Here is a 26,885-nt window from a genome sequence, read left to right as displayed (position 1 = left end):
CTTTATTTCTCAATGCTAGAGAGTACTAGAGGCTGATACAGTAACCATTCTCTACGTGCTGGAAGTTCATTATGGAGGAGGCCCCAGCATTTGTGAAATGGATAGTAACATGACTTACTAATACAGAGCCAAATGCCAGAAAGCAATATGCTGCTTACACCTATCTCCAGTGATCCAGGAAATGGATGTTTACTTATGGAAACATTTTTCCATTTAAAAGCTTAAGATTCAGAAACCGACCCACACCCACCCTCTTCGTTTAACAACATACCTGAAAGTTTGGGTTGTGTCTTTTTCTTTTTGCTGGACACTTTTAAGAACTCATCAATAAGCAAGTCATTAGCACAGGCTCTCTTGTCAGGGTCTGGTTCAAAACACTTCAGTATGAACGCCTTGGCCTCCGCCGACATGGACTCTGGGATCTCCGGGTGGACCTTAAACATCCCCACCTAAAGCAAAAGCAGATGCACGCTGAGCCTCCTAATGTTCTCTTCCCTCATCCCCTCCTGCACCTCGCCCCTTTTCTTTCTCTCCTCTCAGTGCTTCCCAAGGCTTCATGCATCAAGTGCCCTGACACAAGCTGTCTACGCAGCCGTTTCTCCAGGTGGTCTGAGATGTGCCTTCTGCAGATTACAGGAAACTGACAGCCTGCTTACGTAGCTTTAGCAATGGTGCAGAAGAGTAACTAGCTAAAGACTTACACAGTACAGAGTAATAAGACATTCCTCCAAAACCGGGAACACTTTAATATACTCTGCACACACACACACACACACACACACACACACACACACACACACACACACACACACACACTGAGCTGCTCAGGATAGCCATAGCAGGCACTGGGCTGGAGATTTTCCATTTACGGACATCACGGAATCCTCTCAGGAACTTGGTGAATTAACTATTGTCCCTCTTACACACATGAGGGAAACAAGGCTTCAGAAAGAAGCACCTTGCTTTGTTTTGCTTAAAGCCCATGTTCTTTCCCCTACTGCATAATTTGTTATGCACCAACGTTAAGAAATATTTAAAAGCACTTTAAAATTAAAGCCTATTTTATATCACAGTTAGAATCTACTTCTATTAGTGTTCCAAAGGTCAGGGGCAGGTGAGATGGCCCATTTAAAAGCACGTGACAGGCGAGCCTAAGAACCTGATGTTTCGTCCCTGGGACCCAAGGTGGAAGAGACAATCCTCTGGCTTTCACATGCACAACAGAGAGTGTGCATACACACACTCATGCTCTCTCACACGTACTGTACAACTCAATGAGGTTTTCATGTATTTTTATATACAAATGTATCCTAATAAATAATAATATATTTATAATAAATATATACCCTTTATGTTAAAGATAATTCTAGGTGCTTTGCACAGATGATCTCTCATATTCCTCAAAAATTTCCTGTGAGAGAAACTGTTTTTCTCCTCATTCTGTACCTACTGATAAGGAGGTTCAATAATTTGCCCAATGTCCCAAATATCCCGACCCCATTGGAGCCTGTATCAGAACATGGTCAATCAGTGTCAGAGGCTCTATGTTCTCGCCGAGATGGTATCGCTTCCCAGGAACAGTGGAGGCTGCCTTCCAGGGCTGGAGGCGTGCTAACCTGTTAACCAATAATTACTGCATTATGGATAATGAAACAGCATTTTACAGGGAAGCTGTAGAGAATGGAGAGAGAGCAGCTGAGAGAGAGAGGGGCAGGGAGGGGAGGGGGAGAGAAAGAGAGGACAGAGGGAGGGAGGGAGGGAGGGAGGGAGGGGGAGAGAGAGAGAGAGAGAGAGAGAGAGAGAGAGAGAGAGAGAATGAATATGAATCCTGTATCTCACTGTTCCTACAGGCTTGGTCAGCACTGTGGGTTTTCAATTTTTGTTTGTTTTCCCAAAAGTGCTGGCGGTGGAGCTTAGAGCTAGGAACTAGGGACAGAACTCAAGGAGTCTCCTATGTGCACTCTTCGTTTTCATATGAGCTTCTCAACAGGTGTAAAGTGGATCACACTTGCTACAAACGTGGACGGCATGAAAGCATCACAGGGCCCCTGGCAAGAAGCAGAGGCGTGAGGGCTGAGGGTGACAGTTATGCTCAGCAGTCCCTGCGCTCCATCCAGAGCAGGAACGGGAACTTCCTGGGAGCCAGGCAGCCTCCTGGGAGGACTGTAGGGTCACTGCCTTGTCCAGACCTCTGCTGTCCAAATCTCAGGCCTGTATATCTCTATATCACTGCCCTCTGCACTGGGGTGGGGTAGGGGTGTGCTCTTACTTCCCAAAATTACTTATGGGAAAACCGACTGAAAGAACAGACCTAAGAAAATAAAGTTGGTTTATTTAAAATGGTAATTATTCCCTTTATAAGAATGGATTCTTTAAACATTTGCAGTAGAGAAATGAGGAAAACAGTTTAATTTTTAAGTAGATTTAAATGTGGTTTTGTGAATTTTTTTTTGTGTTCGTATGTGTGTGCATGTGCACGTATGTGTATGTGTGAGGTGCTATGGACTGAACCAGGGATGCTAATAAAGGGCTTTACCACTGTGGCAGATCCCCAGCCCCGCAAAGTGTTCTTACAGTTTTCTTACGTGGAAAACATCCACACTATTTCCCAGAGTTTAGAGTCCTCTGTCCTTTATCCTGGGCTGTAAGCAGCTTACATGGATTCTCAGTTTAGAAGGAAGAAAACTAAGGTTGAAGCGCAGGTGTGGACTACAGAGTGGGAGAGAGGATCTTCTCGCCTGAGACTCAGCGTGAGTGTCCCTGAGCGTCTCTGCTAACAAACCCTGATATTCATCCATGCACAAAGCACCCATTAGCTATGTGAATCTTCTATCCCTTTGTGTTTAATATGACATGTGACCTTGAACATGGCTGCCTGTGGCTCTCCTAGTTCATAAAATGGTGGTTTTCCAGTAGCCATTTCGATGATTGTGCAGCCCAGTGACCAAATGTCGGCGGCCTTTCCATAGCCTCGTGGTCCTTTATCGATTATTTCTGGCGCCATATACTGAAGGGTACCTGGGAATAATGCAAACAGAGTTCCACTTTAGAAAGGCAAAGAATGGTGCCTAATGACCACTTCAAATATTCTACATTAAGTACAACAATTAAGAAAATCTCATTCAGGTCCCGATGGCTCATGTTTCTCTGAGATCCAGCTTTCTTTGCAGTTAATAAAAGTAGAAGCGTTAAGTTTTCATAACAGATTTTATCACTGAAACAGAACAGTTCATCAACAGCATCTGGTTATGGGTGGTTTAAGGCTGACATGCCCCTCTAAGGGGTGCCTCAGAGACTTGACCATAGTTGGTCTGTTGTTCAGAACAATAGGAAATGCAGTATCTATTGCTGCATCCAGGTCTCTTCTGCATCCAGGTCTTCCAGTGTACGATGACTCCCTTATGTGTACTTTTGCGGAGAAAATCTAGTTCATTCACTGATCTCATTCAAGCCGTCCAGTCCCCAGTTCCGGAGCCTGGTATCTGACTCATCACTATGGTCAGAGAAATAAGTCCGGACACAGACGAGTCCCAGTGTCATCAAAGATGGGGGCAGAACAGTGCTTATGAGAAGCTGCGGGATGTAAGCAAGTGAGAGACGGGCAACAGCAGTCAGTCAGCAGCCAGTCAGGAGAAAGCGGTCTACCCCATAGGTAGATGCTCTGTTTAAAACAAACAAACAAACAAACAAACAAACAAACAAACAAACAAACCCACCAACAAAAGATACCCAAGAATCTACAAAGGGGACTCTGATGCTTTCAAAGAAATGCTCAGATGTCTGAGGGGGACCCATGTGCCACACTAAACAATACATCATGTATTCAGAAGTCACACGGTGCCCCCTTTAGTTGTACAACTCTTCAAGTCTCAAGGGGACAAGCCCCTTGAGGATAGCGCTACAGATCAGCAGCACTGGGCTTACTGAACCTGCGTGCGAGCCCTAACGCAGACAAAAACAACTAGCATCGGGATTCTGCGAGCTATGATGAAAAATAAATCAAAAACTTCTGGTGCATGTGTTTCTGTATATGCAATATACACAATTCCTACTGTGGATCTCAGCAGAAGACTCTAACGCAGCGGGTCTCAATCCGTGGGTCGTGACGCCTCTCGGAGTCGACCAGCCCTTTTGAAGGGGTCACGTGTCAGATTCTGCATATCAGATGTTTACATTATGACCATAGCAAGATTACGGTTATGAAGCAGTAATGAAAATAATTTTAGGGCTGGTGAAATGGCTCAGTGGGTAAGAGCACCCGACTGCTCTTCCGAAGGTCCGAAGTTCAAATCCCAGCAACCACATGGTGGCTCACAACCATCTGTAACATGATCTGACGCCCTCTTCTGGAGTGTCTGAAGACAGATACAGTGTACTTACATATAATAAATAAATAAATCTTTAAAAAAAAAAAAAGAAAATAATTTTAGGGTTGGGGGGTGTCACCACAACACGCAAAAGTGTGTTAAAGGGTTACCGTTTTAAGAAGGTTAAGAACAACTGTTTAATGGATCAAAGACAGGTCAAGAACCCCGATTAGAGGTAAACTGTAAGAGTGGACATGAATGGACTGAGCAGGAGAGAGGAGGGGTGCTAGAGAGGGTGTGGTATGGTGTAGAGGGGAAGTGGAGGGAGCCCTCGGGCCTGGTTCTGGCCTTGAGGAAACTCTTTGCTCCCAGTGCCTGGTGAGGGAGAAGCAGGGTCTGAAAGGCAATGGGCTCCAAGGCAGGCCACACCTTGTGGGACATACAGGCTCTGGCTTTGTTTACTCTGCTTGGAAGCCACCGAGGGCTCTGGGAGACATTCTGGCTGCAATGTTGAGGATGGACAGGAGGGGCAGGAGTAGAAGCAGAGAGGCCATGTGAGGCGGCTGTGACAGGAGATCTCTGGCACTGGAAGGGTCATAGCCCGTCCCACTTCTGGACCGACATGCTTCCTCGATGGTCAGACTGCAGCGTGAGAAAGGGTGCCAGTGACAGCCAAAGTCTCGAGTGGCCCTCAGTGGCGAGAGACAGAGAAGAACGTGGGTGGGAAAGGTCTGAGGAGAAGGTAATTAACTCCACTTAGCATGTCAAGTCTAGCTCAAACCTCAGATCTATTACTAAACAGTTCTGTGACCTTGGGCAAGTTATTTAAACTCTTTGAACCTTAATGTTCTCACCATAAACCGGGATGATGTTACCTCCTGATTAGGGTTCATGTACAAATTTCAGTGTGTATGATGCACTGTGCACCCAAGCAAGGTATGCAGTCAGAGCAATAAACGATGACTCGCCCTGTCTGCCCCTCACCCAAATCAGCAGGAGCTGAAATCAAGCCAGGTCTTCCCACTACATTCACCAGAGCTGACGAGGTATCTTGACCTCTAGCCAGTCAGGACTACAAAGCCCACAGTGTTGAAAGGACCAAGACCTGCCTGCAAGCCATGGCTCTCAGATCAGCATGAAAGAGAGATCTGAGCTCCTTAGTCATACACTGTACACATCACCTTCATGTGTGGCCAGTGGGAGAGTTATAGGCTCAGGGCCCCGGTGAGGGCTCCTTCCCTACAGTGCCTTGTGGATTAAAGACAAATCTTCAAGATGAAAAGGAGGTATGAGATCAACATCCTGCCCACAAACATTGCAGAAGTAGGAATTATCATCTCCCAAGTCACTGAGTCTGGGCAACATCTAAATGGCTGCTTGCTAAGCTGAGAGAGAATGAGGAAAGAGGCGCAAACATGGAAGTTGCTCGTCGGTTGGAATTTATTTTAAAATACATCGTAAATATGGGTAATCCTGTGTCTGAAATACATTGTGTGGAGTCCAGGAGGTGGCGCAGATAGGAGGATCTGAAAGGCACAAGGGTTTCTCTCTCCTCCTTCCCACCTCCGAGGCCACCAGCACAGACTGCAGAGTAAGGGGGAGAGGAAGATGGACTGAGGTCTGCAGGCCAATGGCAAGAGCAAAGGTAGAGAGGAAACCCTGAGCTCCATCACAGACAAACTGCCCTGACCACCAGAGGTGTCTCCCACCTCTTTCCACTAATGTCCCACTTGCAAAATGGGGGCGCTTCTGTCTACCACAGGGGATTCAGAAATGGGGACATCTGGCCATTTTGCTTTACACTGAATCAAAGATTAGTCACTGACTCCTTAATTTTTTTTTTTAGTCAATCTCTAAATCTCTGGCCCTGCCCTCCTCCTCTAATAATAACAGAGCCCAATGCTCCTGGAGAGTTAGCATCAGAACATGGAACAGAGACATTCTGCAGGCTCGGTATCTAATGGGCAGTCATCCATCTGCTGGGCTCTGTTTTCCTCTTGGCTGTGTTCACCTTTTTGAAAACTGCTGTCTCCACCCTCCCAGGACTTGGCATCAGAGGCAGCTCAGTCACTGCGTTGCCCAATTTCTCATCTCCACCTCTTCCGAGTGGATGAGTCACTTCCTCTTTTCTGAATTGAAATCTTAGGGTTATTTATGTTGTGGGGGAGGGGAATTGATTCCTGGGAGAAAACAGACTAAGAAGGAGGGGAAACTGGAGCCCAGATAGGAAGTTGTTTGGGTATGAGTAAGAATCAGAGAGGCTGGGTGAGGGTATGTTTGTAAACAGCAGTCTCGTGAGGGTCAGAGTGGCTGTAAGCCAGTCAAGGGAAAAAAAAAAAAAAGGTCAGGAAACAAAAAGCAAGCATGCTGAGAGTGGGAAGTCACCTTCAGTGGTTTACACACAGGCTGAGCCACTCAGAACCCAGGAAGACAGGAGGGCAAGTCAGGCCCCGTACAGTTTTCCAGTGAGCATCAGGCAATCCCAGCATCAGTGTTTGTGAGAAACCTGACTTAGTTTATCTCTCACCTGACGCTGAGGCTCAGCAATTACATTCTTAATTATCCAAGATCTGTATCGTTCGGGAAAAGCGTACCTGTAAAGGTTTCGGTACATGGGTTTATGCCAGCAAGCCTCTTGGATGTCCCGAAGTCAGAGATCTTGAGCACACCACTGTAGGTATTAATCAATACATTGTCACCCTAGGGAAAGAATATTCCAATCAAAATGTTATCTTTTCACTGATGCTGTTTGTGGTTGACTTGAGCCTAATAAAAGTGCCCTTAGACCAAACAATGGCATTCATACTGTGTTCTTCAATAACAGTTTATCTCAGGAGAGAATTCCTTTCAATACAGAGTTCTTGATATAATTTTCATTTATGTTATCAGTTGTTTATAATCTTCTCTTCAGGTCACAGGCCAAACATGGCCCCCGAGGGAAAGTTCACCACAGTTTAAGCTAGCCTGGGTCACCTGTGGACAGTATCTATATAAATAACTTCCTTCACTTCCCAGGCACTCTTCTCTGTGGTGTTCCTTACTTTCTGTGGATTACCTAGGACATTTACGTTGGTTATAGGGTAGTGAGCAGGTGCATTAGAAACAAACACCTATAATACACACAGAACACTGCTGCCTGCTTAAAAGACCTTCAAAGTTTGGCATATGTCTCGGCTAACACGCTTGAAAACATATTTAAGAGAAACGAGTCACACAATCACTCCCGTTCTTCTAGGTAGCCCATAGTAATCTCTGCTCATTATCCTTCTAAGTTCTCAGTTCTGGCAGTATTATGTTCACCCTTTATCCCTTTGACCATGTGATCTCTGCCCCTAACATGATCACAGGATGGACACCTTAAGCCACATGTGCTCGAGCATGCGCACCTTCCAATATCAATATGGGTATGCACGGAGAGGCTCCACAAGAAAAATCCTCTCTGTTCAGGCTAGTAAAAAGTAAAAAACCCCAAAGTACAAAACCTCTGCTTGCTCTCAATAGTGAAATGCCCTTCTCTTTTAATCTCCTGGTTGCACTTTTTGGCTTTGTATTCACCAAAAGGTGAACTCATTTTGTTTGTTTACCAAAGGAACATACTTTAAGAAAGCCAGGCTTGGGCTGGAGAGATGGCTCAGTAGTTAAGAGCACTGACTGCTCTTCCAGAGGTCCTGAGTTCAATTCCAAGCTACCACATGGTGGCTCACAACCATCTGTAACGAGATCTGACACCCTCTTCTGGTGTGTCTGAAGACAGCTACAGTGTACTCATATAAATAAAATAAATCTTAAAAAAAAAAAAAGAAAAGAAAAAAGCCAGGGTCTGTCAAAACGTTATCATTTTTTGATAGTAGAAAACTCAGGTAGTACCCTGCAAGATACAGGGATAGAAAATGATTTTCCTAAGCAGGACTTCAATAATCAACAAGTGGGACCTAATAAACTAAAAAGCTTATTCACACCTAAGAAACAATCAAATCAGGAGGAAGCCCATAGTTAGGAAGAAATCTTTGCCAGCTATACATCTGATAGAGGATTAATATATAGAATACATAAAGAACTCAAAAATCAGAGTCAAAGAACACCAAAGGACCAATTCGTAAATGGGCTTGGGATATGAACAGAGTTCTCCAAAGAAGAAATAAAAATAACTAAGAAATAGCTCGAAAAAATTATCCCTTGTCCCTAGTGATTAGGGAAATACAAATTGAAGTAACTTTCAGATTTCATCTTACCCCAGTCAGAATGGCAAAAATCAATAAAATAATCAACAACAAATGTTACAGGGGTATAGGGAACCCCCATTCACTGTTGATGGGACTGCAAACTGCTTTGGAGAATCCTCAAAAAGCTAAGTCTACCACATGACACAGCTATATCGCGCTTAGGCGTATGCCCAAAGGACTTGACATCTACTCCACCGATCAGCCATGACTGCTGCTGCTCTGTTCACAATAGCTGGGAAATGAAACAACCTACATATCTGTCAAATGACTCGCGGATAATGAAATCATGGACCATATACATCATGGGGGACTGCTCAGCTGTAAAGAAAAATGAAATCATAAACTTTTCAGGCAGGTGGACAGAACTAGAAAAGATCATGTTGAGTGAGATGTCCCAAACCCAGAAAGACAAATGCCCCATGTTCTTTCTCATCTGTGGTCCCTAGCTCCAAGTCTTCAGATGTGAGCAAATAAACTAGACTAACCACAGAAACCAGAAGGTAAAAGGAACCATGGAGCATGGTGGGAATCAATATAGGTAAATATCTGGGTGCAACTGACTTGTAGAGGGAAAAGCAGGGGCACTTTTTTTTTTTTTTTTTTTTTTTTTTTTTTGCAACAGGGTTTCTCTGTGTACCTCTGGCTGTCCTGGTAATTAGGGAGGTGGAGGGAAGTTAATAAAGCAGGAGAGAAGAGGGTAAAATAAGAGTAAGAAAAAGTCATAAGGAATCAGTTATTATCTATCAGAATTACATATAAGACATGCAAGCCTATACATATATACACATATGCACACATACTATATATATGAAATTTCCCATCTGGGCTGACAATGCTCTCCCCAGAAGCCATACACTAGTAACAAAAGCCCCAGCACCAGGCATGAGACGTAGCCTTTTGAGCTGTGGGTTAGAGTTGTCGAAGAGACTCCCTATACCTGGCTATTGTCACTGCCTTGGATGCTTCCCAGAGGCTGAACGGAAGTCTCTGTTGCTGAACATACCATATACTTTGGACACAGACATGAGGGATCCAAGCTGGCTCTGATTTTAGAGCTTCCTCCATGAGGCCGAGCCTTCGTTGTAGCAGAAGATGCCATGCAAGCTTCCAAAGAAAGGAAGTACCCAGCTATGATGCCTATGAACCAAAACTAGCACCGCACAGTATCCCTAAGAGCATAGTGGTAAGCATATTTACTGGTAACCAAGAGTTCTTAACTGGACTTAAGGTTCACTCAACAAGAGGGAAATCAAGCTTAGCACTAGAAACCCAGCCAATTGCAAGGGACTATAAAGTCATGAACCTTGGAGGAGATCCACTATCTACCACTCTACTAAAGCGCCATGACCCCTAACTCCATTCTGAAAACATTTATGCTTATGACCACAGAAAAGTATAGTTCTCATTTCTCATCAAAGCAACTTCTCTTTGCAATAGACAGACCAATAAAGAAATCTGTAATTGATCAAAATGCAGAGAAGTGACAGTATTGTCTGTCACCCTGGACCAACCATACACCTACAACACAGCTCCTTCACCAAAGGCTTGAGAGTCATGGCAGAAGAGAAGACAGAAAGATTGTAAGATCCAGAAAGTAACAGAAAGTTTGCTGTGAGGTTTCCTCTCCTAGAAAGGTGAGAGAGGCTACACCCAGGAAGTCTCATCAACGTGGCTGCTTAAACAAGACCTAGACAAAGATGACACCAACAGACACACTAACATGGAAGTCAAAAATCTCATGGGACATCCACTCTAGACAAAGAACTACAGGCAAATAAGCAATGCTGAGAGCAGGAGAAATAGAACTCTTCCCCAGGGAGGAGCCCCCAGATTGGTTATCCAATCCCAAGAGGTCAGCCCTGAAATCAAGAAACACTTTATAGACTGAGCAGATTGTATTTACACATTTAGGAATATATATCTCAACAATTAGAGAAATGGAGGCCATGAACTTGAAAGAAAGCAAGGGGATGTAGAGGAAGGGTTAGAGAGAGAGAAGGGGAAATAGGAGGGAAATGATGTAATTATATTTTAATTTCAAAAAGCTAAGGTTTATTACTTTTGAACATTCAGTTTTTCAAGAGAAGCCGATGTTTTTATTTTAGTACTTTATATAAGGATTAATAGGCATGGCAGATCCTCAGGAAGAGGCCATGTCCTGTTCAACATGGGAGTACTAAAGTCCACCCTACAGAGCTCCTAGAAAACCCCACAGAATGGCAGCAAAGTCTACTGCTTCAGTGCGTAAGGAAGCTATACCATACGGAAGACGATGGCATGAACATAACTGTGCGCAGGGGACAAGAACTGGCAGCTCTGTTACCCGCTCCCATTTCCTTACTCCCCACTCACAATGAACACTCAGAACACAACATGACATTTTCGGATATAGTAGTACCCAGAAAGAACCGCAGGAGGCTGAGGCATGGGGCACCCTACCTTTATATCCCGGTGGACTATCTGATTGTCGTGAAGGTATTTTAATCCTTCCAGTATCTGCTTCGTATAGAAGCCAATCGTCTGTTCGTTGTCCTTTAATGGGCCCCATTTTGAACGAAGGAGAGCAGAGAGGCTTCCTATAAGATAAGAGAAACAGTGAGCAAAACTCATTCAAGCTCTTTAAAGCAAATACATAGCGTGACACTAAATGAAGCCAGAATGCACTGGCTCTTCACAGTAGGCCAGACTCTGCTGGTTGCCTGGGTTCAAATAGGAACATGTATGAAACATAGGAACATGTATGAAAATATCCCTATTCTGAAGGCAGCCAGTAATAGGATACTCAGTTGCTAGCTTCATTCAATCCATGCCACAGTGACTGAAACTAGACCGGTTTCAAAATGTCTGTACTGCCTGCTGAGTAGCGTCAAGTTCATGTCACCCATCTGACCATTGTCTCAACACAGACAAATCAAGATCTGGACTCTAACAAATTCCATTCAATCTAGCTCTTCTTCAGGCCTTAGAAATTCACACTTCTGAAGGTAAGACAGGCACCCCTTACCTCCTGGGACTTGCTCCATGAAGATTTTGATGAAGCCGTTCTCACTGAAGGAGCCCAGATACTGGACAATGTTTTTGTGTTTCAGATGCTTGTGCAGGGCGATTTCTTCATGCAGGGGCTGAGAGTATCTGGAAGACACGCAAATGTCAGTACGCTAAGCATCAGACAGACTTTAGAGTATTAACTTAAGCAACACTAAAAACACCAGCTAAACTGTGCCCACAAATAAAACCAATGACCGTCCAAGGCCTTTATTTCTCATAAATTCTATGACATTGCAGCTGCAGCAGGACTGAGGGGAAGTGTTGGATATTGTTCAAGCTCCTTGCATAGATCAACTCATTTCTTTTCACTAAACGTACTAGTTATGGGACACCATTTTACAGACAAGAGAAGTGATGAATAGAAGAATGACCAAAGATCACAAAGCTAGTGGCAGACTTAAGTCTTGACCTAGGAGATTAGATACTATTCACACCACTTTTTTAGCATGGCAGCCTGCTCCACTGGCTTCAGCATCGTAACCACTCCATCAGGGGACAAATATTCCTAATGTCTTAATCATGTTCAGTCACAACTTCCCGATGGTTCATCAACTCTTTAGTAAGAACGACAAAACCATTCATGTTCCAATTCCTTTCTCTCTGCTCATTCAAACCGCTCACCTTCTGAATCGACAAAGTCTATCACACTATGACTTTTCACCAGATCCTAAACAAACCTCTACACTGAAAGGCCAGCTGTATACCAGAGTTCACAATCATGTGCTTAGTGTATGCAACCGTAACAAAGTATCAACCTGTTTTATATTTCTGAACTAGCACAGTGTATCTGCTCATTAAAAGAGTCCTAGTAGAGCCAGGCATGGTGGCACACGCCTTTAATCCCAGGACTCGGGAGGCAGAGACAGGCAGATTTCTGAGTTCGAGGCCAGCCTGGTCTACAAAGTGAGTTCCAGGACAGCCAGGGCTATACAGAGAAACCCTGACTCGAAAAACCTTAAAAAAAAAAAAAAAAAAAGAGGCCTTGTAAAGCTGATATTCTGAAGACTAGCAAGATCAGTGAGCACTTATGCATCTATTGCATAGATTGTCAAATAATAAAATTTCAACAAATCAACTTTTAATGATTAATTGGCTTTCATTGGTGATTCATGACAGGATCTGGTCTAAACAGACAGGAGACAGGACAGGACAGAACGGCTCAGGCTTCATGTCATTTAAGCAAGAATGAGACAACAACACAGTGCAAAAAGCAACAGGCTGGCTTCAGGTTATTATTTTTGCATGTATCAAAGCAGGGAGAATGTTCTTATTTCAATGGTGTAGACTGGGTGGGCTCCTTTGGATGCTATAAATCTTGATTTATGGAAAGGTCAGACCTTATAAACAAACAGATTAGGTGTCCGTGATGTCAAACCTGAACATAAATCATTCCATTTTGGATTGATCTGTTGCAACCTAGAGTGGCAGTTCAAATCAACATTCTTCTATAAGCATTATTTAATAAGCTAAATATTCTGGAGTATCAGCAACTATAACTAACGATTCAATGCAAGTCCACACACACACACACACACACACACTCAACACACACACATACACTCACATACACACACCCCCAACATACTTTCTCTCTCTTCTCTCTCTCTCTCTCTCTCTCTCTCTCTTTCTCTCTCTCTCTCTCTCTCTCTCTCTATGTATGTCTTTCTCTCTCACAATAAGGCTATAGGTATGAAAAGCTCTAATTACACTAAGGCATATTATACACAAACATGATCTCTCACTCTTGCTTCAGACATACTCTTAAGGAATGTTCAGACTTCCAATGACAAATCCAACTAAAGAGATGGGAGCTTTTTAGAAGGACAATAACAAAGTGTAAAGTCAGTGTTAAATAATGGTGTTTTCCGGAAGCAGTGCAGGCTGAGTTCTCGTGCGAGCACTTACTTAATAAAGATCTAAATTCACTTAATTGACATCAACTTTTATAAGCTATATAATACTCCTCAGAGGTCTGGCAAGGGGAAAAGAAAATAAATTCCCCTATGTCTAAGACATAATATTCTTCTTTTATTTCCGCCTTTAGAACTGCTACAGGAATTAGGAGGCAGGCATCAGAGTGATCCTTTAATACTTTATCGGCGAGAGACAGCAAGAGCACTTTGAGACAGTATGAGTGGACACAAGAACTGCTTATATACATTAGTACCGATAAGACCCTTGTATCTTGGGTATTCTAAGTTTCTGGGCTAATATGCACTTATCAGTGAGTACATATCATTTGAGTTATTTTGTGATTGTGTTATCTCACTCAGGATGATGCCCTCCAGGTCCATCCATTTGCCTAGGAATTTCATAAATTCGTTCTTTTTAATAGCTGAGTAGTACTCCATTGTGTAGATGTACCACATTTTCTGTATCCATTCCTCTGTTGAGGGGCATCTGGGTTCTTTCCAGCTTCTGGATATTATAAATAAGGCTGCTATGAACATAGTGGAGCATGTTTCTTTCTTACTAGTTAGGGCATCTTCTGGGTATATGCCCAGGAGAGGTATGGCGGGATCCTCCGGTAGTACTATGTCCAATTTTCTGAGGAAACACCAGACTGATTTCCAGAGTGGTTGTACAAGCCTGCAATCCCACCAACAATGGAGAAGTGTTCCTCTTTCTCCACATCCTCGCCAGCATCTGCTGTCACCTGAATTTTTGAACTTAACCATTCTGACTGGTGTGAGGTGGAATCTCAGGGTTGTTTTGATTTGCATTTCCCTGATGATTAAGGATGCTGAACATTTTTTCAGGTGATTCTCAGCCATTCGGTATTGCTCAGGTGAGAATTCTTTGTTTAGCTCTGAGCCCCATTTTTTAATGGGGTTATTTGATTTTCTGAAGTCCACCTTCTTGAGTTCTTTATATATATTGGATATTAGTCCCCTATCCGATTTGGGATAGGTAAAGATCCTTTCCCAATCTGTTGGTGGTCTTTTTGTCTTATTGACAGTGTCTTTTGCCTTGCAGAAGCTTTGCAATTTTATGAGGTCCCATTTATCGATTCTTGATCTTACAGCACAAGCCATTGCTGTTCTATTCAGGATTTTTTCCCCTGTACCCATATCTTTGAGGCTTTTCCCTACTTTCTCCTCCATAAGTTTCAGTGTCTCTGGTTTTATGTGGAGTTCCTTAATCCACTTAGATTTGACCTTAGTACAAGGAGATAGGAATGGATCAATTCGCAATCTTATACATGATAACCGCCAGTTGTGCCAGCACCATTTGTTGAAAATGCTGTCTTTTTTCCACTGGATGTTTTTAGCTCCTTTGTCAAAGATCAAGTGACCATAGGTGTGTGGGTTCATCTCTGGGTCTTCAATTCTGTTCCATTGGTCTACTTGTCTGTCACTATACCAGTACCATGCAGTTTTGATCACAATTGCTCTGTAGTACAGCTTTAGGTCAGACATGGTGATTCCACCAGAGGTTCTTTTATCCTTGAGAAGAGTTTTTGCTATCCTAGGTTTTTTGTTATTCCAGATGAATTTGCAGATTGCCCTTTCTAATTCATTGAAGAATTGAGATGGAATTTTGATGGGGATTGCATTGAATCTGTAGATTGCTTTTGGCAAGATAGCCATATGTACTATACTGATCCTGCCAATCCATGAGCATGGGAGATCTTTCCATCTTCTGAGATCTTCTTTAATTTTTTTTCTTCAGAGACTTGAAGTTCTTATCATACAGATCTTTCACTTTCTTAGTTAGAGTCACACCAAGGTATTTTATATTATTTGTGACTATTGAGAAGGGTGTTTTTTCCCTAATTTCTTTCTCAGCCTGTTTATCCTTTGTGTACAGAAAGGCCATTGACTTGTTTGAGTTAATTTTATATCCAGCTACTTCACTGAAGCTGTTTATCAGGTTTAGGAGTTCTCTGGTGGACTTTTTAGGGTCACTTATATATACTATCATATCATCTGCAAAAAGTGATATTTTGACTTCTTCCTTTCCAATTTGTATCCCCTTGATCTCCTTTTATTGTTGAATTGCTCTGGCTAGGACTTCAAGTACAATGTTGAATAGGTAGGGAGAAAGTGGGCAGCCCTGTCTAGTCCCTGATTTTAGTGGGATTGCTTCCAGCTTCTCACCATTTACTTTGATGTTGGCTACTGGTTTGCTGTAGATTGCTTTTATCATGTTTAGGTATGGGCCTTGAATTCCTGATCTTTCCAAGACTTTTTATCATGAATGGGTGGATTGTCAAATGCTTTCTCCACATCTAAGGAGATGATCATATGGTTTCTGTCTTTGAGTTTGTTTATATAGTGAATTACATTGATGGATTTCCGTATATTAAACCATCCCTGCATCCCTGGAATGAAACCTACCTGGTCAAGATGGATGATTGTTTTGATGTGTTCTTGGATTCAGTTAACGAGAATTTTATTGAGTATTTTTGCATCAATATTCATAAGGGAAATTGGTCTGAAGTTCTCTTTGTTGGGTCTTTCTGTGGTTTAGGTATCAGAGTAATTATGGCTTCATAGACTGAGTTGGGTAGAGTACCTTCTGCTTCTATTTTGTGGAATAGTTTGTGAAGAACTGGAATTAGATCTTCTTTGAAGGTCTGATAGAACTCTGCACTAAACCCATCTGGTCCTGGGCTTTTTTTGGTTGGGAGACTATTAATGACTGCTTCTATTTCTTTAGGGGATATAGGACTGTTTAGATCATTAACCTGATCCCGATTTAACTTTGGTACCTGGTATCTGTCTAGACATTTGTCCATTTCATCCAGGTTTTCCAGTTTTGTTGAGTATAGCCTTTTGTAGAAGGATCTGATGGTGTTTTGACTGGACAGCATGAATGTGCTTCTCCACCTCTGTTATGAACCACCTTAGTCCAGTAAGACCCAGCTGCAACACACATAGGGCCACTGTCCCTTCCGTGCTTTGGAAGCCACTGTTTTCCCAGCTAGAGTTTTGTACTAGTCACTAACTGGACAGAGAAACTTGAGTTGGAATTAACACGACAGAGTTTCCAGACAGTTCTGACAATTAGACCATCGACAAGTATTTTCTGCCACAGGGTTAACAAGCCAAGCACGTTAGAATAGCTTTTATTAGCAAGAGTTAGCATACCTGCTGTCTCTCTCTGGGATTTCCTTAATAGCAATTCTGACCTGGTTGCTCAGGTCTCGTCCTGCATAGACGATCCCATAAGTGCCCTTCCCTAACACAACTCTGTCTCCATTTTCATCGTATTCGTAGTCATACTGCGGGGGAGGGGGGAAGGAGAGGAGACAGAAGATCAAAACGTTAGTTGAAAGTGACATTTAAAATACCAGTTTTTAAAATTTGTTGTTTAGGCAGGGTCATATAGCCCAAGTTGACCCCGATTTTACCATTCTCCTGCCTCTACTTCCCAAGTGCTGGAATTTCTGGTATGACCAAGCAAATACTAGGCCTTTTCACAAACATTTTCCTTACTTTAACAATGGCATTACAAGTGAAATAATAAGATGGGCTTCTTAGGGGATCAAGAGTAAGAAATATATATTATTATACATTTAAATATTTATAATATTTTATATAATTCATTATCAATACATATGTGAGTGAGTGTGTGTGTGTGTGTGATATGAAAGCAGAAGGAAGACTCACTAGTGGAGGCGGAGGGCACCATTATGTGGGAAGATGTGCAATGGGGTTATCCATAAACAAAGCAGAATGATCTAGATGAAAGTTCTACAATGAAATCCACCATTTTATGCTAATTAAAATTAATAAACAAAATCAGAAAAGCTTCAAAATTATTTTTTAAAAGATTAACAACTTCTTTAAGAATAAAAAAAAAAAACAGACACTGTCAACACAAGGCAAGTAGCCTGTTCTTGTTTGATAGCACATGTGGCAAATACCATGTAGCTTCATAGTTTGGGGTGCTTCCAGGAAGCCTCATAGTTCACCCCCCCCCCCCGCCCCTTGGGTCCTGATTCTCATAAATCACCTAGCAGGACATCTGTCTCTTCTGCCACCTCTAGCTAGGTTTCCCTGTTTCTCAGCTTTGGGTGCTACTTCACAGGCTGCCAGGACACTAAGACCACTGACAGAGCTCAAGGGGGGTAAAGGTGGAGGTCTGAGAAGGTGATGGATAAATAAGGAGTATTTCTGTTTTACCCTCAGTCTTACGAGATAAAACCATCCAGCACTCAGTGCTTTTACCCACTAAGTCATCTTGCCAGCCCCCTCATAGAACTTTTAAAAATGCATTTTTAGAACATTTTTTTTTTTTTTTTGAGACAGAGTCTTGCTGGGTAGCTCATGTTGCCTCGGCCTCAATTCCCCTCCCCCTACTTCTTGACTGTTGGGACAGAGTATAGGCATGTACCGCCACAGCTGGTGAATTCTAGCAAAGAAATTCAAAGAAGAAGCTCTCATGGCATAGAAACTGAAAAATGTGTACATAAAGATATAAGCTGAGAAAATTTTAAAACAAGAAAGAATAAAATAGACTAACTATTTGAAACAACCAAATGCAGTTCCTAGCCAGGCGTGGTGGCGCACACCTTTAATCCCAGCACTTGGGAGGCAGAGGCAGGCGGATTTCTGAGTTCTAGGCCAGCCTGGTCTACAGAGTGAGTTCCAGGACAGCCAGGGCTACACAGAGAAACCCTGTCTTGAAAAACAAAACAACCCCCCCCCCCAAAAAAAAAGCAGTTCCTAGAATTGCTCTAAATAGGAGATAAAAATAAATTCATACTCAGACATGAGAGAGGAAAATAGTAAGCTACCAAATAAAACATCAAAGATAAGGAAGATTATTAGAAGGAGCATGAGGCCAGCAGGGTGATAAGATGGTTCAGTGAGCAGCTGTACTTAAGGTGGGAGCCCAGAGTGCCTGAGTGCAGTCCCACACGGTGGAAGGAGACAACAGACTCTGACCTCCACTCATGTTGTGCTTGCAATATATTCTTAGGCACACACACTGCGCTGGTTAGTTTTATGTCAATGTGACACAAGCTGATGTCCTCTGAGAGGCAGGAACCTCAATTAAGAAAATGCCTCCATTAAGTCAGGCAAGCCAGCATACTCCAGTTTTCTTAATCAGTGACTGATGGGGGCGGGTCCAGCCCATTGTGGGTGGAGCCATCACTGCACTGGTGGTCCTGGGTTCTACAGGCTGGGCAAGCCCTGGGGAGCCAAGCCAGGAAGCAGTATCCCTCCATGACATCTGCCTCCATGTTCCAGCTCTGATTCAGTTCCTGCTCGGACTTCCTTTGGTGAGGAACAGTGATTTGAAAGTGTAAGCCAAATCAGCCCTGTGTTCCACAGTTCTTTTTGGTTATGGTAATTCATCGCAGCAAAAGTAACTCTAACCATACTAAATAAATGTTAAAAGGAATCAGGTGGTACCCTTCTCTAATCCCAAGTTGGGAGGGAAACCAAAAGTTCAAGGTCATCTTCAGAAACATAAGGGATGCTACAGTCATGTCGGGCTACATAAGACCCTGTCTCACATAAATGAATAAATAATAAGAGCAAAGATAAAAAGGACAAGCCAACAACACAGGATGGTAATTAGACTCTGGGGGCCCAACAGGCCATGCTGCTCCAAGTTTTGAAGCCCTTGATGAAGGCACTTGGGTCTTATCTCTTGGACAAAACACTCTGTTAGAGTGGGATACGAAGGACTCCATCTTGGACCCCTCTCTCTTGGGACAAGGTCCAAATTCTGGGAAGAAGGTGGTATCTGTTCTCTCAATGGCAACCTTGAGCATCCACTGTGAGGTACCAGAGCTACATCAGAGACCCTTCCAATGCTAGAATGAATGCCTAGTGGAGAGATGAAGGATAGGTCTTCTAACGCAGCTCATCAGGGAATTCGGTTTGAGAGATGAGGAATGTGAGGGTGGGTGTGGGACATGGGAGAAGCAGCAGGGAGTCACAAACAATATGCCCAGACTTGGAACATGCAACAGGGACCTTGTAAAGATGCAGTAAGACTACCTCAACCATACCACCCAAGGAGTGCAAGTGGCCACACCCAATTCCTGTGGTCTGGAATCTGGCCATCCTGGGGCTGTGCTTGCTGACATTCCACCAACAAAGACTATTAACAAAGAAGCTCAACTTTGCCAATGTCCCTCTTCAAGAAACAGACCTACACACTAGACTGAGATTCATTAACATTTTATAGTATTATAGTACTTCAAAACTTAGAAGGAAAAAAAAAGTCAAGTGAGCTTCCTCATCTGATCTCCAAACTCCTTGTTCCATAGTAAGAAAGACACACGGCCCCTATTAATCTACACACCACCGGAGAGCTCTTTTGTGAAGATGTCAGAGTGTGTTTAAAGTCAGATCTTCAGAATCAAGAGTTTGTGTTCTTCCTCCTACCCAAGTACGGTGCTTTGAATGAGAGTCGCTCAGGTCGGCTCATGGCTCGTACAGTAGCATGCTTAGTCACTAGTTGGTGAACTGTTTAGGAAAGGTTAGGAGGTGTGGCCTTGCTGGAGGAGGCATGTTACCTACCAGCTTTAAGGTTTCAAAAGCCCACACCAGGCTCAGTCTCTTTGTGCCTGCTGCCTGCACATCATGATAGAAATCTCTTTTAGTTACTGCTCTAGCACCATGCCTGTCTGCTTCCTGCCATGATAATTGTGAACTAACCCTCTGAAACTGTACACAAGTCCCCAGTTAAACGCTTTCTCTTACAACATTTGCCTTGGTCAAGGTGCCACTTCATAGCAACAGAGCCGTAGCTAAGATTCCATGCTATCGGGAACCCTATCACAGATAAGATTAAAAATGAATATCAGTTTTGTTTTCAACACCAGTGTCATGGTGATGTCCCAGCGTATTGTCTGTACCCGCCCGACACCCACACCCGTCTTCAAGCACATGCCTGATAGCCCTGCCCTTGCAGCCCACAATGGTTCCTTCCCTTCCTCCCTCCACCAAATCCACTGACAAACACTAGGGGCTTCCTCTGTGCAGGTTCACATTGTCAGGGCTTATCTTTGTCTTCAGTGCTAAAAGCCTCCGGACAGGCCCTAGAGCCTCTACTAGTCCTGGTCCCCACCTCCCTTGTAGCTTTCTTCTCTAGTAAGTTTTCCCTAGGAAGATGACCCTCAACTTTGCAACATGTAAACTCTAAAATGACCTTCCACATTAAGATGGCCGCTCCACTTTCTTGGCTCCCTGTTGCTTTTAGGATCAGATGCAAACTACTTGGCACAGCGTGACTATCCTTCCGACCTCCCCTACCCATTTCCTCCCTTTTCTCCTCAGTCTCTTCCCATGCGGATGACTCCGGAAGCACCTTTCCCCACGCACGAAATTCTCCCTCGTGCTGCAGGAACAATCTCCTCCAGCAGCCGTCTGTTGACTTCTCAAGGTGACTGCCGTGCTTCCAGGGTGGCCCGCTCTCCCTTGGTTACTGTTACCAGTGTTTCACTAGGACTGAACCCAAGGCATGGTGCACTCTATCGAGGAGCTACACTTGGAGCCCACTGCTCACACTTCCCACAGACCTACCCGGTCTTGCCCACATGTTTTCATCATCATCCCTTGTCTTAGCCCGGTAACGGTTTGCTTGATAACTTAGAATACAGTACAAAGTTTCAACAGCAGCAGGTAACATTTGCCTTGAGGCAGGGAGGTCAGAAGTTACAGAGCTGCCTTGCATATAATTTGAGGCCAGCTTGGGCTATAAGAGCCTATCTAGGGAAGAAAAAGATTCAGTATCGATTTAGTTTTGGTGGAAAATGTTTGCCACAGAATACTGATTTAGTCCAGTGAAGAGCACGTATGCGATGGGTTTAGTCAGCTTTCAGTGTCCCTCAGGGATCCAAGCATCCCAGGACCAGTCTTGTTCAATTATGTGTTTGGTATAGAAGTTGACTCCTACGGAAAATGGCAGTCACAAACAAAGCTCAGAAGATCTTCTAATAAAAACAGAATGATTCAAATAAAAGCCATTTCAATGGCAGTTACCACTTTGCTGGTTAGCTTTATCTTTGATAATGATATAAATTAAAAAGGAAGCTGACACAGGAAGCTGGATGTTACATAAGGAGAGGGAATCAGCTATGTGGTGGGCAGAGAACTGAGAGGAGAATGAAGCTGAGTACCCAGGAGGGCAAGGAGATGTCAGCTTGCTTGATGGCAGTATTGGGCATCCACTCTAAGTGCCTAGAGTGCTCATATATTAGAGTATTAAATAGTAGACAACCCTCCTATGCTAAGTGCTTAATCTAAGGATGGAGGCTGTCCTGTCCAGGGAAGTCTGCCTGAGAGACAGGCAAGTGAATGTGGGGAACTGAGACAAACAATAGGAATAATGCAAGCCATTTGTTAAACAACAAACACAGGAAGAAAAAAAAGTGGGTGGAGACAGAAGGGAGGTCGTTTTAAGGCACCACACTGCTTATGAATCTTGTGTTCTATTTCTATGGCAATAGGTTAGCAAGTCAGGTTGTTGCTAAGGGAGACAGCAGTTGCATTTCAAAGCAATAACTGGAATACACGTAGAATCATTCTTTTTGTCGTCTGTCCAGAAAATATAAACTGAGCCTGGGAAGAGAGCTGGCATGGAGGACAGGAGTGACAGGGGCAAATAACAGATCTGTGATCTCCCAAACAGATCCGGGTTCTCCCACAACAGATCCTTGATTCTTCCAGTCCTTGTTTTGGCAAGAGACCCACTATGAAAGAACCACCTTTTAAAGTCTAGACAATTTCCCCTAGGACTAAATCACATTATGTAAGCAGTCTCCTCGTGGACCTAAAAGGCTGTGTTATTAGTGGTTGATTTAGACTGTCTCCTTAATAAATGTGAAAATATATTAATAACCAGCATTACCTTTATCAGAATATCAAATCCAGTAGGTACAAACATAAGCAAGGAAACCCAGAGTCTCCCACGTGTCAGGCAAGTGTTCTACCCATGAGCTACACTCTCAACACGAGAAGCCATTTTTCAAGAAAATTCCTTACCCCCCCCCCCCCCCCCGTGTAAAACTGCATATCCCTGACACTCTGTAGCCTGACCCTCCAGTTTTGCTTCATTTGCCCTCAACACTGAGCAGTATCGTACTATATATTTTATTTGTGTTACTGTCTGTTTCTTCTTCAAACACCGGCTCGATGACAGCTAGGATCAAATTCTGTTTCTGGTTCTTCTGAATCCAGAGAATTGACTGTATAGCAGGTGATCGGTATCTTCTGAATAGATTAGCTGGAATCCACTTGGTCCTGACAGTGTAGATGAAGATTATTTTCAACTGAAAATATCAAATCAAAGAGCAGCCCTCAGGTCTGGGGGTAGGGGAGGTTTTTGTTGACACAGCAAAAAACAAAACAAAAAACAAAAAACAAAAACCCAAAAACAAAAAACAAACAAACAAACAAACAAAAAAACAGGGGCTGTAGCTTCCTCCCAAAGGGAGCATTAAATATTCCAATGTAGCCAAGCTACCTGTACAAGACTGTCAAAACAGTCCGTGCTTTTCACTGGCTTGTCACTATGTCACTTTTCTCGGTCCTTTGAAGCCCTAACCCTCCTGCTAGTGGGTTGGCCTGATGCTGCTTGTGTTCTAATGCTAATACTGATTCCTCAAGACCTGGTTGCCCCAGAGACAAGAGAGTCTGCACACAGACCCAAGTGATGCTGTGTGACCTTGCCCACAAGTTATCTCTAAATGGTAAATAAAGATGATGACAGATAACAGCTGGGCAGAAGAGACATGGGCAGGGATTAGGATTCCCAGGCTGGAGGTCAGAGGAGAACCACAATGTGGGGTGGGGGGGGGAAGAAGGTGGAGGAGGACAGAGACAGAGAGAGACCAACCATGGGTTAGGAGTCAAGAGAACATGGCCCCGAGGATTGGCCAATTGGAGTTAAAAGCAGCTCAGATAAAACATAGTAATTAATAACCTCAGGGTTATCGATAGGAAAATAAATTCCAATAACATAGAGGGTAAATATCTGCCCAGCTCTTGTACTGTCTAAGGCTTATTGTAAATAATAAAAGTTGTGTGTCCTTTATCCGGGAACTGAATGATCAAAGGTGGGGTAGAAGCCCCAGGTTGGGATTGAAAGTTTCTACAATGACACACATCAGAAGTTAACTCTAGCTGGCTAGGAAGGCCCTTCTGGGTATTTTACGTCTCTTCCATTGACTAACATTAAAGCTTCGTGTCTTATTTGTCTACCGTTCCTTTGTTCAGTTAATGAGCAGGCTCCTAAGTACAGAACCTTAATTGGAAGATAAAAGATCAACAAAATGAATATACAGCAAGTTGATGTTGATCTTACACAGCATCTTAACACTACTAAAGGACATTTTTTTTTTCAGATACCCAACTGTCACATTTCAGATAGGTACAAAAATAGAAAGAGGTTGTTTTTTTTTTTTTTTTCAAGACAGGGTTTCTCTGTGTAGCCCCGACTGTCCTGGAACTCACTCTGTAGACCAGGCTGGCCTTGAACTTAGAAATCCGCCTGCCTCTGTCTCCCAAAGAAGGAGGATCTTAAAGAAAACAAACCAGCTTGTTACTTAATCATTCCAAATCGATTTAAAGTCTCTCTCTTTTCAAGTGTTTGTGAGGCAAGTCAACAGACAGAGGAACGCTCAGGTCTTTCATCATCTGACAGGCATCTGAGTTAAAGGAAAGTGTTCTTTCTAAGGAGCTTGTCCCCGACTCCGCCACAAACAAGGGGCCACTTTTCTCTTCCTGTTCACAGAACATGCTGTAGTGATGCCTCAGGGGTGGAAAGGTAGGTATGGAAGCAGAGAACCTGAGAAGCAGGGAACCTGAGAAGCAGGAGAGGCTATGGTCACCCAGTCTGACAGCTACGACACTTGTCAGGTCTAGCCACCGGGAAGCAGAGCACCCAAGAGGGACATGGCACTGTGGGACCACAGGGCAGAAAGGGAAGGTGTATTAGAGCAAGACAGTAGGGACAATGGGCTCGACCTCCTCATCATGGCTTCAACATGAAATTACCCCCCACGGGCTTGTACATTTGAACACTTGGTCCCTAATTCATAGCGCTGTTCTTGCAAGATTGTGGGACCTTTAGTAACTCAGCTGGAGGAAGCATGTCACTGCTCCTGCCTGGAGGGTTAATAGCCCATTCCTGCCTACTCTCTGCCTCTTGTTCCCACCGCCATGTCTTCCTCGCCCTAGCTGGACTGCATCCCCCTATAAGTGTATGCCCAGATGGCTAGAGGCAAGGCAGAAAGGCAAGGATGAGCAGTTCATCTGGGGCCTCTCTCCACTCTGAGACTGGAGCTAATACTCTGCAGGAACGTACTAGAGGCAAGAAGTACAACAGGGACCACAGGCTGTGAGTATTTAAACCTTAATGGCTAGCAATGCTGAAATTCCTGAGCCACTACATTAAATTACTAAGAATATGGGCTTATAACTCTTCCATAAAAAACACAGCCTTGAGTCAAAACACATGGCCCTGAATCAAAAGGAAATGTTGCTGTATTAGGACAGGAAGGCCCTCTGAGACATGGCGCAGTGCTATCTCTGAAACAACCCTGGAAAGTTCATAGGAATCCGGAAAATTATTTTAAAACTCAAAGCAGAGAAAAGACAACCAAGATCTTCCTGTTCAATTCCAAGGGATGAAATTATCTTAGACAAGCAGGTGTATGAAACTAAAGCTGATTACTGGCAAAATTAGAACCGCAATCCCAGGCTCCAGTCTCCACTTCAGAGATCACAGAGGGTTAGATCTGACTCTGAACAGGAAAGGCCTGGTCATGAGTCAAAGAAGGCTGTGCCATCAATATTGTACACCACTCATTATTAAAATCAGAAAGATTCTAACTCTAGCTAGAAAGTTTTTCTTTTTTTTTTTTTTTTTTTTTTTTTTTAAAGATTTATTTATTGGTTATATGTAAGTACACTGTAGCTGTCTTCAGACACTCCAGAAGAGGGAGTCAGATCTCGTTACGGATGGTTGTGAGCCACCATGTGGTTGCTGGGATTTGAACTACGGACCTTCGGAAGAGCAGTCGGGTGCTCTTACCCACTGAGCCATCTCACCAGCCCTAGAAAGTTTTTCAAATGCCAGGAAATCTAGGGTTGGCTATGACTTTGGAGCTCATGGAGCCGCATTAACGTTATCTGTTGAATGTTGACAACGTCGTAACTGAAGATAAAAGCACTAAGAAGTATCTCCTGGTCAGCCGTCACTCCCGAGATTTTCATTCTGTTGAACAGATGTACCCAAAGGCTCCATGAATTGGTATGTGTGTTGAAACTATCTCCGATCCAGTTGAAGTATACACAAAATAATTGTGCATACCAATCTCAATTATTGTTTTAGGAGAATCTCTAATAAAATTCTTATACAGGATAGAGGTTGAGAAGAAAGAAAAGGAATTTAGTTTTGGTTTATCATACACAGGTTGAAGTTTGACTTCTGTTTGCAGTCAGGAAGTAAAGCACTTAATTTTAATCCAGTAGCATGCTAATAAAATAATTTAAATAAGAAATGTTGAAAATAGTTTAGAAACCCCATTAGATATATATAGGAAAGTTATACATCATGTAGAAGGTCAGTTAAGGCTTAATGATAGAGCTCTGGCTATGAAAGACACTGAGAAGAGGAGGCCAGGTGGGCTCCAACATCCTTCTGTTTAGAAGACTACTGTAGCCATTCATGAATGTATGCTAACTGAACAACCATAACATCGTTTCACAGACTGGAACAAATAGGACAGCTTCATAGACTGGAAGATGCCTAGGAGTAATATTTGTAAAATTTATCTGCAGCACACTGCATTCTTGACATTCATGTTGCTTTGTTGCGACTATTGTTATTTAAAAACAACAAATTTAGCAATAGCTGAGGCACCATAGCAAAGAGAGTCCAAACTCGTAAAACAGGAGATGCTTGAGTTCTTGGACGAGGCTGTAAAGCCCATTGAGAATACCATGGAAATCATTCTGTGTCAGAGAGTTTAAATGATTCCTATGTAACACAAAGGTAGACAAATAAGAAAGTTCCCTACCACAGAAGCTTGGTTGGCGCTCCCACGCTTAGTGGAGAAAAGTGTGCAGGAATGCTCTGATGGACCAGAGCAGTATCGAACATGCCTACCGGGTTCTGAGAGGTCAGGCGATTGAACAGAACCCTCTAGATGTCTCCAGAGGATGACATTTGCATTCCCTTCTTTATTTAATTGGTCACGGAGGTTTTGGTAGACCTGCTCAGCCAGGAAGGGCCTCTCCCAACACCCACTCCAAATGCTCCCACCAAATAGAGCTCTTTGCAAAGTGAGCCACTTCCCTTACACAAGAGACTGGGGCCAGACACATCAATCACA

The 26,885-nt window shown here is 43.3% G+C and overlaps 1 protein-coding gene across 2 annotated transcripts in view; it reads right to left on the bottom strand.

Moving 5' to 3' along the window:
- Positions 1 to 26,885, bottom strand: part of Map3k5 (mitogen-activated protein kinase kinase kinase 5) — a 208,650-nt gene that overhangs the window by 31,584 nt on the left and 150,181 nt on the right. For both annotated transcript variants that reach the window (XM_006512739.4, NM_008580.4), the window contains exons 15-20: positions 16,672 to 16,805; positions 11,535 to 11,662; positions 10,970 to 11,106; positions 6,902 to 7,007; positions 2,861 to 3,018; positions 272 to 449 (exon numbers count right to left, since the gene is read on the bottom strand). In XM_006512739.4, coding sequence (XP_006512802.1) covers positions 272 to 449; positions 2,861 to 3,018; positions 6,902 to 7,007; positions 10,970 to 11,106; positions 11,535 to 11,662; positions 16,672 to 16,805 — 841 coding nt within the window. The remainder of the gene's footprint in view (positions 1 to 271; positions 450 to 2,860; positions 3,019 to 6,901; positions 7,008 to 10,969; positions 11,107 to 11,534; positions 11,663 to 16,671; positions 16,806 to 26,885) is intronic.

Source organism: Mus musculus, chromosome 10 (genome assembly GCF_000001635.26).
Source record: "Mus musculus strain C57BL/6J chromosome 10, GRCm38.p6 C57BL/6J".
Classification (NCBI taxonomy): Eukaryota; Metazoa; Chordata; class Mammalia; order Rodentia; family Muridae; genus Mus; species Mus musculus.
This window is presented reverse-complemented; position numbering and strand designations above follow the sequence as displayed.